A 13,077-nucleotide genomic window follows, 5' to 3' on the forward strand; every position below is an offset into this window, starting at 1 on the left:
AGGAGAGTGAGTTTGTGTGTGTGGTTTTTGGGAGGGGGGTGAGGGGGTGAGAGAACCTGGATTTGTGCAGGAAATGGCCCAACTTGATTATCATGCACATTATGTAAAGAGTTGTCACTTTGGATGGGCTATCACCAGCAGGAGAGTGAATTTGTGTGTGGGGGGGTGGAGGGTGAGAAAACCTGGATTTGTGCTGGAAATGGCCCAACCTGATGATCACTTTAGATAAGCTATTACCAGCAGGACAGTGGGGTGGGAGGAGGTATTGTTTCATATTCTCTGTGTGTATATAAAGTCTGCTGCAGTTTCCACGGTATGCATCCGATGAAGTGAGCTGTAGCTCACGAAAGCTCATGCTCAAATAAATTGGTTAGTCTCTAAGGTGCCACAAGTACTCCTTTTCTTTTTGCGAATACAGACTAACACGGCTGTTACTCTGAAACCTGATCTGAAGCAGTGCTCATTAGATGTCATGTCCAGCAGAGGGCCCCCTTGCCAGGTCCTCGCTGTACCATTGAAAAAAATCACCCCCTCCTCTCATCTCCTACTCAGGACCTGGGCATCCTGCAGGGAAGCCACTCAGAGACTCAGCTCCCCTCAACTGCACAACCATGTGAATCAGCAGACACGCAGCAAGGACTAAAGGGTTGTTTGCCTTTGGAATCCTCCTCAGCAGAGGCAAGTGAAACAAAGCGAACAAGCCTTCTGCATTTTAAGCCAGATCCTCTCAGGTTCATGTGCCATTTCCCTAGAGGTAGGTGAGCCAGGTGCAAGTGGGGAAACAAAAGTCAACCAGCTAACTCCCGTGGTGAAGGAAGATTCCCCACCCGCAAACTTAAATGTGAGGGTGAGAGGAACTGCAAATATCTTCTGGTCCTGGGGCCGCTTGCCACTTTCACTAGTTTGGGGTGCAGGAAGAAACGAGGCTTGATGGAGGCCACCAGCACCTTGCAGAGAGGAGCCTGCAGCATCTCCTGGGCTGGTGTGTGCAGTTCTGGGAGAGCAGAGCACATGTGCACCTATTAGCAGAAGAAGAGCCACATCTTCTCCAGAATTCCCTCCTCTCCTCCCCTTCCTCTTATTGCTTTACAGTAACCCAGAAGACTTCTCAGTCTTTACTAGCCTGGGATTATAGTCTCAAGAGCTGCCGGCATGAAGCTTTTCCTCATTATTCTGCCTTCTCTTTTCCAAGCTGTTACAAGTAAGTGTCCGTGCTTGCAGTTCCCTTTATTCAAAGTGGGGAGAAAATCAAAATGTTTGGTTGTGGGTTTTGTGAATGAGGGTTTTGGGGGTAGATCTAGCACATGTTAACTGGGATGGATGGATAGCTTGGAGAGCAGAATGCTAATTTCTGTCAAAATCTGCACCACTGTTAGTGTCTCCTTATTTCCTTGCTGCATCAGTTCTTTAGTTGAAGCAGAATGTCTTTGGGTCTGTATGCCTGTGCATACCTCTGCCCGTTCTGTCATCTGTTCTGGGCTTCCATGTTACCTGGAGTCTGAGAGGGAAGGAGAAAGTTACAATTCTGTTGCTTGTCCAACAGGAAGAGAGATGGTAGATTTGAATGACAGCAGATCGAGAAGCCATGTTAATTTCATTGTCTTAAGGTGAGCTGACAGACACAGGTATAAGTTTTGCGGCCAGAGTGGACAAAGAAAGGATGAAAAAGGGACCCTTAAAGCTGGATTTTAGAAAAGGATAAGGTGGCAAAGCCAGAAGTTCTTCAGTGTGCCAGTTTTACTGTGATTTGTTGTTTTGCTGTTTACCAATGACAATGGAAACTTTTCCCTGTCTCCACCTGTGGTGGGGAGAGCAGAAAGATATTGAACGCAGTGAGAAGGCCTTTACCCCCCCCCTCCAATTCCCCCAAATCAAATAGCTTTTTATTAGCATCTCCCTTCAAATGATTTGGTTTTGGAGCAGCCCGTCGCACCTCAACAGTGAGTAACTTGCTGTTAATAGCGGGAGGGGTGTGTGTATTATATATGCATGTTGTATATGAGTCTGAGCGTGTGTGCCAGGCAGGTACCTGGGCCAAAAGGGGATACCCAGACCTCAAGAGCAGGGGTACATGCCAAGGGGCCCAAAGGGCTCTGTGTAAGAAGACGTCCTGCCCAGGGGCTGCACGTTCTGGTCCTGTATCTGTGCTGCTGGTTTTGTATTTACCTGTTGCATTATCTGTTTTATTTTGGGGGGATGTGGGGATTAAGCGAATGTTTCACCAAGTGAGAGGATTCTGTTGGGGAGTTGATTTATTGAACTAAGTGTACAATAAGCTTAATATAACTCAAAACCAGCTCCGGGTTCTGATCTGAGGGGAAAGATTTTCTGATGGGAAAGAAAGAGGTCCCCCAAGTCACATATCTGCCTTTGCAATGTAGAGTTCTAATGTTTGTTTTAAGACCAGGAAAATCTGGCTGAAGGCCCAGGAGATGGAAAACTGTGCTAGGGAACTGTACACTGAGATGATTATATATAGTGCTTTCTATTCTTGGAGAAACAGTAACTTAATCATCACAACTTCCTGTGAAGTAGGTCAGTAGCATCACCATTCTACAAATGGAATGACTGAAGCGCAGAGAAGTCAAATGATTTGCCCGAGAGCACGCAATAAGGGGAAGTCAGGGCCAGACCAAGAATTCAGGTGTGTGTGGCTCCCAGACCAGTGCTTAGTCCATTAGACCATACTTCTGTTCAACAATTGCTCGTGGTTGAGTTTGTTGCTAACCCACTCCCTTTGATCCTGGCTCTGGGAATCAGGAGAGGAATGCAGCTCTCTAACTTGGTTCCTCTACGTGACAGCCGCATACTGTTTTAGGGAAAGCCAGGGCTGAATTTGGATTGAGGCTGGGGCTGAGTTTTGGGCTGATTGGGGTTAGTTTATGGTTTTGGGTGGACAACACATGGAATGCAGCAGTTTCAGATTTGAAACCAGGCAAAGATTGGTAACTTCACCTGTGTGTCACTTGGACTGTTTGGATTGCTCAAACTCCAGACCCAAAGCCCAGCCCTCAGGGTGCAAGCCCCGCATGAACCAGAACTGATAAAGGGCTCCCCTAGCCTGACACTGCCTGCAGCCTGAGAGCATGGGATGTCATGCAGTGCTAGTGAGCTTGCCACCAAGGCAAAAATCAGGATGTGACCTCAAAAATACTGCTAGTTCTGCAGGTTGGTATAACAATCCAGGCAATAGAATTACAGCTTCAGAATGCAAGCAGATCAGTCGAGACACCAGGAAGGAACTGTCTAATACACAGCACTGCAAATCTGGTCGCATGTATTATCTGCTGTCCTCTTAAACACAGAATGTATCTGCTTCCTTGAATTAGTTCTTTACCATCTCTTTTCCCTTCCTTCTCTCCATTAGTTCTTTCCTGCTTTTCCTGCATTTCTCCAGTTCTTTTACCGCCATCAGATTTTCTTATGCTGCATAATAATCATGTTCTTGGTCTCTGCCTGGGGAAACCCCAAACTTTGTGCTATTCATAATCCAAACCCGGATCCACAAGGGACAGCTCAAAAGCTTGAGTTTGGCTGTGAATTTGTGACTTGATACCATCTCTTGGGAAAGCCTATGTGAATAAACTCTTCGTTGTTGTTTACACAGCTCCATATAGGGATAGGAGTTGTGCAACTGGGGCCTGATCCAATACCCAGTGAAGTCAGTGGAAAGATTCTCACTGACTGCACTGAGCCCTAAATGAACTGAAACAAAGAAATAGCAGGGATCCCACTCGATGTGTGAGTGCAGTTCAATAACACCTCACTGTGTACGTCGAGATGGGCCTTAGACACAAAGTCCAAGGGCGGAGTGGATCCAAGATTCATATTTGGAATTGGACCCATCTTTAAATCCAAGGCAAAGAGCGGGTGATATGTGGTCCTCTAGCTGCAAGGCTTCATAGAAGAGGGGAGAGAGGAGAAGAATAAAGAGTTAAGCACTGTTTCTCTACATTATTTCTCTTTTCTTGCTCTCCCTTTTATCTCCGGATACACTCTCCTCCAAATGTAGCCTTATGCCAGAATGCCCTTTTTCCAGTAAAAGGGAAAGCAATAGCCGTATTAAGGGATGAGTTAAATGTTACCATTTCCTCCATCGCTCCCTCGGGACCTCTCTCCTCCTCCCTTTAATTACCCACTTGTCCTTTTTCTGCGCTTGTTTCATTAGGTTTTATCTGCAGTTGCTCTGAAATCCGGAGCCCAGCATAAAGAACCCGTGTGTTGAGAAAGTGGAATTGGCTCCAGAGGGGCTCATTTGTGCTGTGGCTCCAGGCACATCCAGGATGCAGCAAACCCTTCCCTGAGCCAGGTCATCCTCTATTCTTTAACAGAGGGGGAAAGGGCTTTTCATGGGAATGATGGCCTACGGCCTAAGTCTTAGCTCTCTGGCTCTCACTCAGAATGGATGCACGTGGCGTTCAGAGTGCTGCCTATCAGCATCCTCATGGCTCAGATCCTTATGTCTTCACTGGGACAAACCTCTCATGGGCTGTGGCAGGAGTTATTCCTGAGTCAGCCCTGGGTAGGAACTGAACAAGGAGCTCAGAATTTGGCCCTAGTATCACAATGCCAGCAACAGGTCCATTCAGTGGTACATTTGTGATATTCATTGGCTGCGAAGGGCAGGCAACAGATGCCTCTACAGCTGGTGACTAAGGTCAATATGAAAGTCTCATGAATGCAAATGATAGCACAACCCTCACAGGAGGAGAAGGGGGGAATCTGTCACCTGACTGGGAAGTTCCTGCAGTTTAGACCTAAGGAGTGGATTTTTGAGGGAAGGAAAGTCTCTCTTCCCCCTCCCACTGGTTCCATGCGGCCTCTCTGGCCCTGGGTCTTTGACATGCCCTCTGCCCCAGATCTCAGGGCTCCTGCGCTGGTGCATTTAAAAGGTTTTCCATTTGGCAGATCCTGGCAGCCTGATTGCTATTTTAAACCCTTTATCTGCACTTTATCTTTGTTGGTGTTTTAATTCACGCCTGAATTGTTTGTCTTGCAAGGTACCTGTATAGCCGTGCCTGGTAGTGTCAAAGTACAGTGTGTGATCGGCATTAGGGGAGGAAAATGGTAACAACTGTGTTAACCCGTGATGTGACAGAGGTAGTAACAGACCCATTGTGACTGTGTTTTTAAAGCCTCCTTAAATAGACCAGGGAGCATCGAATCTAGCAGGCAGGTCAGCTAACCCCCAACTTGTCCACATTCTGTGCAGCCTGAAGGCGCTGTCTCTGAAAGGGTTTGGGGATTTCCTAGTACTGGTCACGACATCACAGACGCTGCTGTCGGACCCCCTCGAACCATTGCCAGCACCTCGCCATGTGAGTGATGTTGAGAAGGGACCAGCTGAGTCCCCAGGACAGTGTAGAAGAGGTGCACAAGGGTCACTAGTTTTTAGCAGCTCTGCAGCAGCAAATAGAGCTTTTGAAAGCCCCTATGTCTACACAGCAACTAGACACCTGCGCCTGGCCTGTGGCAGCCAATTCGGGCTCGCAGGGCTTGGGCTGCAGGGCTGCTTCGGCTTCCAGGCTGGGGCTGGAAGGAAGTCAGGCAAGAATGACTCTGGTGCAGGCACCACCTAGGGCAGACCCATTCATGTACGTAGGGCTGCTGGAACTGAGAGCAGGTCCCTCGCTGCTTGAGTTACGCTGGGAACTAGTTTTGCCCCCTACCAGCCGAGAATTCCGAGAGAGCATTGGTAGGGCTCCTGGAGGGGCCGCACACAAACATCACCCTATATACAAGGCCAAATCCCTCTTGTCTCGCTCGTAAGAATGGGCCCATGTAAGTGGAGGGGATGATTGGCTTAAGTAACATAAGCAGGCCTTGGCTGAGGACTCATTTCAAGGCACAACTTCCAGCTGCCTTGAGAAGCTTTACAGCAATATATGTCACAAATCTGTACTGTTTTGACACAACGTCTTGTTTTTATGTAACTTTGCACTGCTGTTTATTATGGCCTATGATCTGCCAACATCAAATATTTTTAATAAATAAAACTCTTTTAATGAAATACATTAACACACGAGAGCCACTAGAAAGAGACCCTTACATTTCCACCTGACTTACATTTAGTTTTATTCCAGGCTCCAACCTTACAAATGGGCAGGTGCTGCAGAAATTTAAGGGAGCAGTCTGAACTTGGGTATGCCTTTGTCAATGCTTTAGCACGTGTTGTTTTGTATCTTGCAATAGCTTCTTACAATAGTCCCCATTTGACACGTACATTTAACAAAGTTTTTTGTTACTTATTATTACTAACTTCTTGAGTTTTCCAAGATTGTTGATCCAGACCCCATGTTGCACCTTCAGTGGTAAGGCTATAGTTTCTTGAAGAAGAACTGTGATTAACAGTTTTGACTTTTGGGGGGAGTTTCCTCATTTTATAATATAAAACTATTTCTGTGACTATATTCCAGAGTCCCATCTGCTCAAGCTTTCTTTCCAGCTCACTTAAAACTTTTAGTGTCAGAAGCAATCATGAATTGCATTTATTTCCCCCAAAAAACTGTGGCCAGCTGCCCAGCCCAGCAACAGTGTGAAGTCTGTTGAATCTGGCCTGTTCACACAAACACCATCTGAGGTACGTGAAGGAGATGGTCACTGACAAAGCTATGTCCCTGAGTAAGATAGTGTTCCAGACAATTTGAGTGTTCCACACAAATAATTTAACTCACAATGCAATATTTGTGTTTGTTTTCCTGAAGGCAGCAGCTGTTTACCTAGAAACTATTCAAATCAGAGAGATTCAGGCAAGAATTAAAATTTACTGGTGGTCTGTTCAGCATATAGAAAGAACTTCTCCACAGCTAAAACTGAACATTTGTCCAAGATCTAACTACCTGTACAGTGAGTGCAACAGAGTTTGTAAGATTGTCCTTAATAGCTCAGTCCACTTGGTGATTTAAGGTATTACACATCCTGTCTATCTTTGATACTATAGTAATGAGGGCCATATAAGTACCTGAGTGCCTCACAATCTTTGATGTATTTATCCTCACGATGGCCCTGTGTGGTAGGGAAGTCTATTATCCCCATTTTTACAGATGGAGAACTGCAGCACAGAAAGGTTAAGTGACTTACCCAAGCGCACGCAGGAAGTTTGTATCTATAATCTATCTATGGTATTCACAGGGTGACTAGCACCTTGATATGTAAGCACCATATAAGAATTTAACTCCCTGGGCCTACATGCATTTGTAAGAGTTCTAGCATTGGGCTCTATGCTAGCAATCAAATCCTAGTATTGTTCCCCTCTGTATTTAAGGATAGGGAGCGTCCTTAGAAAATTAAACCTTTACTGCTAGCCATTCGTTGATACAGGAGGGCATGACTCAAGAGAGAAAGACAGAGACAGAGATGGAAGGTTTTTCTAGATGATGTCGGTGTGTTTTATAGAACAAGCGAGAAGGTGAGATGATATCTTGAATCTTTGCATCTTTAGGAATCTCTGATCTTCTTCTAGTACCCTGAAAAGAAAAAGAAGACCTTTAGCACATACAAAATATGCTTGCCCCATTCATCCATCGACTCTTGCACCATGTGTTTGTTTTACATCTGTTGTATTATAAGAAGAGAAAAGATATTCTTTGTCCAACTCATCGGACTAGAGGTGACACACAGATTTGCTTCATTCATAGAGAGAGAGAGAGTGGTGAGACACAGTCATGCTGTTTCATGAGGTATTGATCTGTATGTTTTCAAGCTTCTTCTGCACAGTGACACACGTAATAAATATACTACAACCTCACCAGGAGCACAAGTTGTGCCAAACACACAATTAACACAACTATTTGTACGAGCCACTTCAGATAATGTAGTAATAAAACATAAGTGAAATTACAAAGCTTGCAAAAATTAATATAAGATGAGGGATATATTTTAAAAGTTCCAGAGAAACATTAGCTGAAGTTCTTTTCATGGGTTGTGAATGTGTACAAAACACCTCCGTATTTGTTTTGTGTACCTTTGGTTTGTTTAGATATATTTGCCGCTGTCATCCCCAAAGATGTCAAAGCAATTTACAAAGAGCCCACAGAAATGCAGCCACCTCTGGGGTGGTGGGCAACAGGGCCCAGAAGCACAGTGTACTGCACAAAATTGGAAGAAATTTTGGCCATGGAGACTGGGGTAAGCCCTGACTCTTACAGAAAGGGCCACGTGATCCCCATTGTCAGCATCTGTGTCCCAGGCCATTATTAATCCCTCTGGTATTTGTTGCAGCAACTCTGTTCATCTCCTGCAGAAAACTCCTGGCTTTCAAATACAGGGAGAGTGTAACAAAAGGTGCAGCGTGGAAAGTAAGAGAGAGGAGAGAGAGCCTCACTGTTTGACTCACTTGAATACAACTTGGCGCCGCCTTTGCCGTGATTGGAGCCCCGTCCAACGGGCAGTGGTTTCCCTGAATGTAGTTCATATCTGCAAACCGTCCTTTGAAACGTTTGTCCATTTGTTTGCTGTCTCTAGCTTTCCACAAACGTGCATGGGCAGCTGTTCATAGCTGTGTTGAGATCAGGCCTGGCAGAGGTGGGAGTACAGCCCAGAGCTCCTGACTGCAGTGTTTTAACCCCAGGAGCACAAGGCTGTAATTGGCCACTGCAGTTTTTTCCTGTTGCTCTTTAATAGTATTTTTTACATCTGGTACACTCCACTGTATTTGAAGGGAAACATGGTTGTGCATTAAGATTGGATTCAGTCTGTGGGAACTACTCTGGATGTTCTAGCCATGAGTGTATCTCAGGCGCTGAAGTGAAGGAACCCAAATAAGTTTGTTCTCTTCTACTCAGATTGACACCAGCCTCCCAGCCGGTCACAGCCAATGATTAAGACAGAGGTGTCATTAGCAGGGACTGAAAGGGATCCTAATGTGACTATCGGTGAATTTCTGTGGATGTGAAATTCAAGATCTATTCGCATGTGCTGGGAGAGCACTTCATATTCATTTCCGGGATCAGGAACTAGAGAAGGCTTGACGGTTGTCAGTAAGTCATGGAGCCTTTCACCTCAAAGCCCTTTCTAAACATTAGCAAATTAATCTTCAGTCTGTCTATGGGGGAGGGAAATATTATTACCCATTTTCTGGAGAGAAATGATTTCCCCTAAGTCAGAGGCAAGCCTAGGACTCAGGAATTCTGGCCCCCAGTTCTGTGCTTCAACAGCTAGACCATCCCCTCCATGAAATAAATGCCTAGTCTCGGCCCATCTCCCAGTGGGCAGGCATCTGCATCACTGAAAACACAACTAACACCTCTCGACTCCCCAGTAGGCATGTTTAGTACAGAAGTTATGGACTGACTGAATCATGGAGTTTGAACTCTCCTGCTGGGCACACTGGTGAGGGACACTTGCCCTGCTGCTACCTGGGCTGTCCTTCTTTTGTGGACCGTCAGTCTCCAGGGCTATCAGTCTAGCAGATTTTCACCATCATGTTGTATGAAGAGTAGATGTCCATACTGGCACTGTTAGCTCTATCTCTGATACTGTTGACTGAGAGAGGCTTTAGACTCCTGAAGAAAGTAGCAGGAGCGGACAAGGATGATCTTGGTGGCTCTGTTTATTCCTTACTGAAAGTTCCCAATGGCTGGTGATGAGCAATTGCTCAGCATCTGTAAGGGAGCTGGGTTCCACCTTGCCTCCCCTCCTGTTCAATGAGTATATGGGTCTGTTGGGAGGGCTGATGGGGAGATGTGGGCTAAGAGGTTTCTGTATGGTGATGACACCCAGCTATATATCCAGCTCATCTGATGTCAGTGCTGTTGAAAGCCTAGCCCAGGGTCTGAGACCAGGGCATGGATGAGAGCTACATGCCTGAAGTCCATGCAGATAAAACTATGGTGGAGTTGGTTGGCAGGGGAAGTCCTTCTTTTGCCAGGTGTGTCTGCCTGGTGTGGTCAGAGTTTGCCGTCTGGGGTGAGCGCTGGTCCAGAGTTGCTGTTAGAGGCTGGTGGAGCTGCAGTGACCAAAATGGCTTTTTTCATCCTTGTTTGGCCTGGAGCATGTGATCGTTGCTATTGACATGAACTTTGCTACTGAAAGCCAAGTCTTTGTCTCCTCCAGACTACACTGCTGCAACGTGGCCTACACGGGGAACTTCTGCAGACTGCAATGGTGGTCTATTTTGTTGGAATGGCACAAGGGCTCCAGAGTCAGCATTGGCTGCTACCTGTTGGCTTCCAGGTGCAGTCTACGGCATTGTGTGTTTTCCTCCAAAGTCCCCCTGAATAGCTTGGGACCTGTATGCTGCAGAAACATCTCTCTCCTTCTGTGGCATTGGGGGTACTCAAGCTGGAGCCCCCTTTATATAGGAGAGAGGAGACTGATTGATTGCAGTGTTCTCTGTGAGGAGCCCTCCACTTTGGAATGGACTCCTCGCTTGGGCTGAAATGGCTTGATCCTGCTGATTTTCAGGGCAGGGTACAAGACCCATCTATCTCCCCAGGCTTTTGGGGCAGATGTGGTGTCTGAAGCGCAGGATAGACGCGTCTTGATGTCTGTTATGAGCCTAAATAAATACATTCACTTCAAATAAGAGAACTACATATTCAGCGCTCTGCAATGGAGATGCTGACCCAAGGCAAAGAGCCTGAAATGGAATCCTGGGATGCCTCCAGTTCTGATGGAAGGAGAGCAAGCCCAGCTGTTGGAGATGCCCAGACATTGACGTGTGATACTGAATAGTCCCCAGCTAACATCAGATGCTGCCTTCAAAACGGGAAAGAAAGAGCTCAGGGCAGCGGGGCAGGGAGATGTCCGTTTGATCCCAGTTACTGGATTAATTCTCAGGTGCTGGACCGTGCCCGAAGTGCCCACACTGCACCTAGAACAGTTCTAGGAAGTTGTAACTTTCCCCACAAATGGCTCTGTGTTGTAACTTAAGATGCAGCAAGGCGGACAAGGGCGGGCTGTGGCTGTTAGAAATGTTATTCGGATCAGTTTTATGGCCTAAGATGGATGTAGTCTCTCCAGCAGTTTTTGGGAAAGCTCCAGTTTTTAGGGAAAGATTCATGGATTCAAAGTCTATTGCTGCTCCAAATCTTAAACACTTTGAATCATGTTGATAAGCTCCAGCGGGTGTTGCAGGCATTTTGGGCCCTTGTTTCCCTCAGAACAAACATCCCAGACGCACCAATAAATCTGATAAAAGGCTAGCGGGTCCCCAGGGTCCATGTGGAAGATATACGGCTGGGGACCCGGCCAGGGTTTGCTGTTTTGCTGCTCCAACCAGTTGTTACAGAGAGGCTGCTGAAACGCTGAGCTAATGTGGAAAAATACTTCCGATCCAGGCAGTGTCAGCTGTGAAAAGATAGGGCATTCATGCAGATGAGCCTTTGGGTCAGACAAACTGTGAGGCTGTATACTGTTCAGGACAGGGACTGCATCTGTCCAGGGCGTAGGAGCTTTTGGGTGCTATTTTGTACTATAAAGAATGTTACTCTGAAACCTGTGCACATTGTGTGTTCCCTGCTGTTAGCCACTGGGGTAGTAAATCAGAGGCAGCTTCGAGGGCGTAGCCTGTTGGCTGCAAACCGCTTTGAGTTCCAGCTGTTCCTTTTCCTTGTCTTCTGGAGCACCTCTCTAGAAATGGGTCATCTAGAGAGGTTTCTATGCTTCATGGAAGGACCATCCTGATTAGAATCCATTTTGTGGCGCTAAAACACGCTCTCTGCACTTCTCTGGTCACTAAGGGCAGTGGCAAGAAATTGGGATCTTTGCTGCCGAAGAGTTCAGTGACTCCTGCTGCAAAACCCAGCTGCAATCTTCTCCAAGAGTCACAAGGGAGAGGGGTGCCGTGAACAGGATTGTGGTGACCCTGATGGTCTGTGAACTCCCCTCACCACCAGTAGAAGAAATTCAGTTAGCCCCTAAGAATCTGATAACCCTGTGACTGACCCAGAATAAAGCCATGTGCAGAGGGGCACTTGGAAGGGAGGAAAGGGTCACCGCCCTCTCTGCTATCCTGCAGCTGTGGCAGCTTTCCAAGCACATAGCATGCTGTCTGTGATTCCATTGCATCCTGCTGCCCGTATAGATTGCCATATGCCCCTATACTTGGAACAGTCTCTCACTTCTCCTGCAGCTCCTCTTTGAGACTCACAGATCTCCCTTTAAAACTCATTCCCCTTGCCTTCCACCACGGGCCAACTTTGACTGTGACTGATGCCTCTCTCCCATCTCTAACTGTTTGGATTATAGCTGTCTAAGCTAAACTGCAAGCTGCTTGGGGCAGGGACTGCTTTAGACTAAGTGCCAGCTTCACACTGACGTATACCATGTGTCATCACTTACTCCTGAACTTGCAGCCAGTCCTGTCTCTATGTTCCTCTTCCTTTTATTACAGCTTGCCTCTGGGGGTCATAATAGTCTTGGTAAAATGCACCAGCTTGAATCCTTGGGACTCGGGGAGCGGCAGGGGAGGGTGGGAGGGGGGAGAGTGGAGGAATGACCCAACCACCCAAAACACATCCATTGCCAGGTGAAACGGTGAGTGGTAGAAATGACACTCACTGCCCCACATTATGAAAAAAGAAAAGGAGTACTTGTGGCACCTTAGGGTATGTCTACACTACGAAATTAGGTAGAATTTATAGAAGTCGGTTTTTTAGAAATTGGTTTTATATATTCGAGTGTGTGTGTCCCCACAGAAAATGCTCTAAGTGCATTAACTTGGCGGAGTGCTTCCACAGTACCGAGGCTAGAGTCGACTTCCAGAGTGTTGCACTGTGGGTAGCTATCCCACAGTTCCCGCAGTCTCCGCTGCCCATTGGAATTCTGGGTTGAGATCCCAATGCCTGTTGGGGCTAAAACATTGTCACGGGTGGTTCTGGGTACATATCGTCAGGCCCCCATTCCTTCCCTCCCTCTGTGAAAGCAAGGGCAGACAATCGTTTCGTGTCTTTTTTCCTGAGTTACCTGTGCAGACGCCATACCACGGCAAGCATGGAGCCCGCTCAGGTAACCGTCACCGTATGTCTCCTGGGTGCTGGCAGACGTGGTACTGCATTGCTACACAGCAGCATCAACCCATTGCCTTGTGGTAGCAGACGGTGCAATACGACTGGTAGCCGTCCTCGTCATGTCCGA

At 46.8% G+C, this 13,077-nt stretch overlaps 1 protein-coding gene across 1 annotated transcript in view; it reads left to right on the forward strand.

Moving 5' to 3' along the window:
* The first annotated feature begins 1,002 nt into the window (after positions 1–1,002).
* LOC311526754 (relaxin receptor 1-like) overlaps positions 1,003–13,077 on the forward strand; it is a 44,626-nt gene continuing 32,551 nt past the window's right edge. Inside the window, exon 1 of the mRNA XM_084640123.1 lies at positions 1,003–1,201. Coding sequence (XP_084496249.1) covers positions 1,153–1,201 — 49 coding nt within the window. The 5' untranslated portion in view covers positions 1,003–1,152. The remainder of the gene's footprint in view (positions 1,202–13,077) is intronic.

This window comes from Lepidochelys olivacea (assembly GCF_965140295.1).
Source record: "Lepidochelys olivacea isolate rLepOli2 genome assembly, chromosome: 9".
In the NCBI taxonomy this organism is placed as follows: domain Eukaryota; kingdom Metazoa; phylum Chordata; order Testudines; family Cheloniidae; genus Lepidochelys; species Lepidochelys olivacea.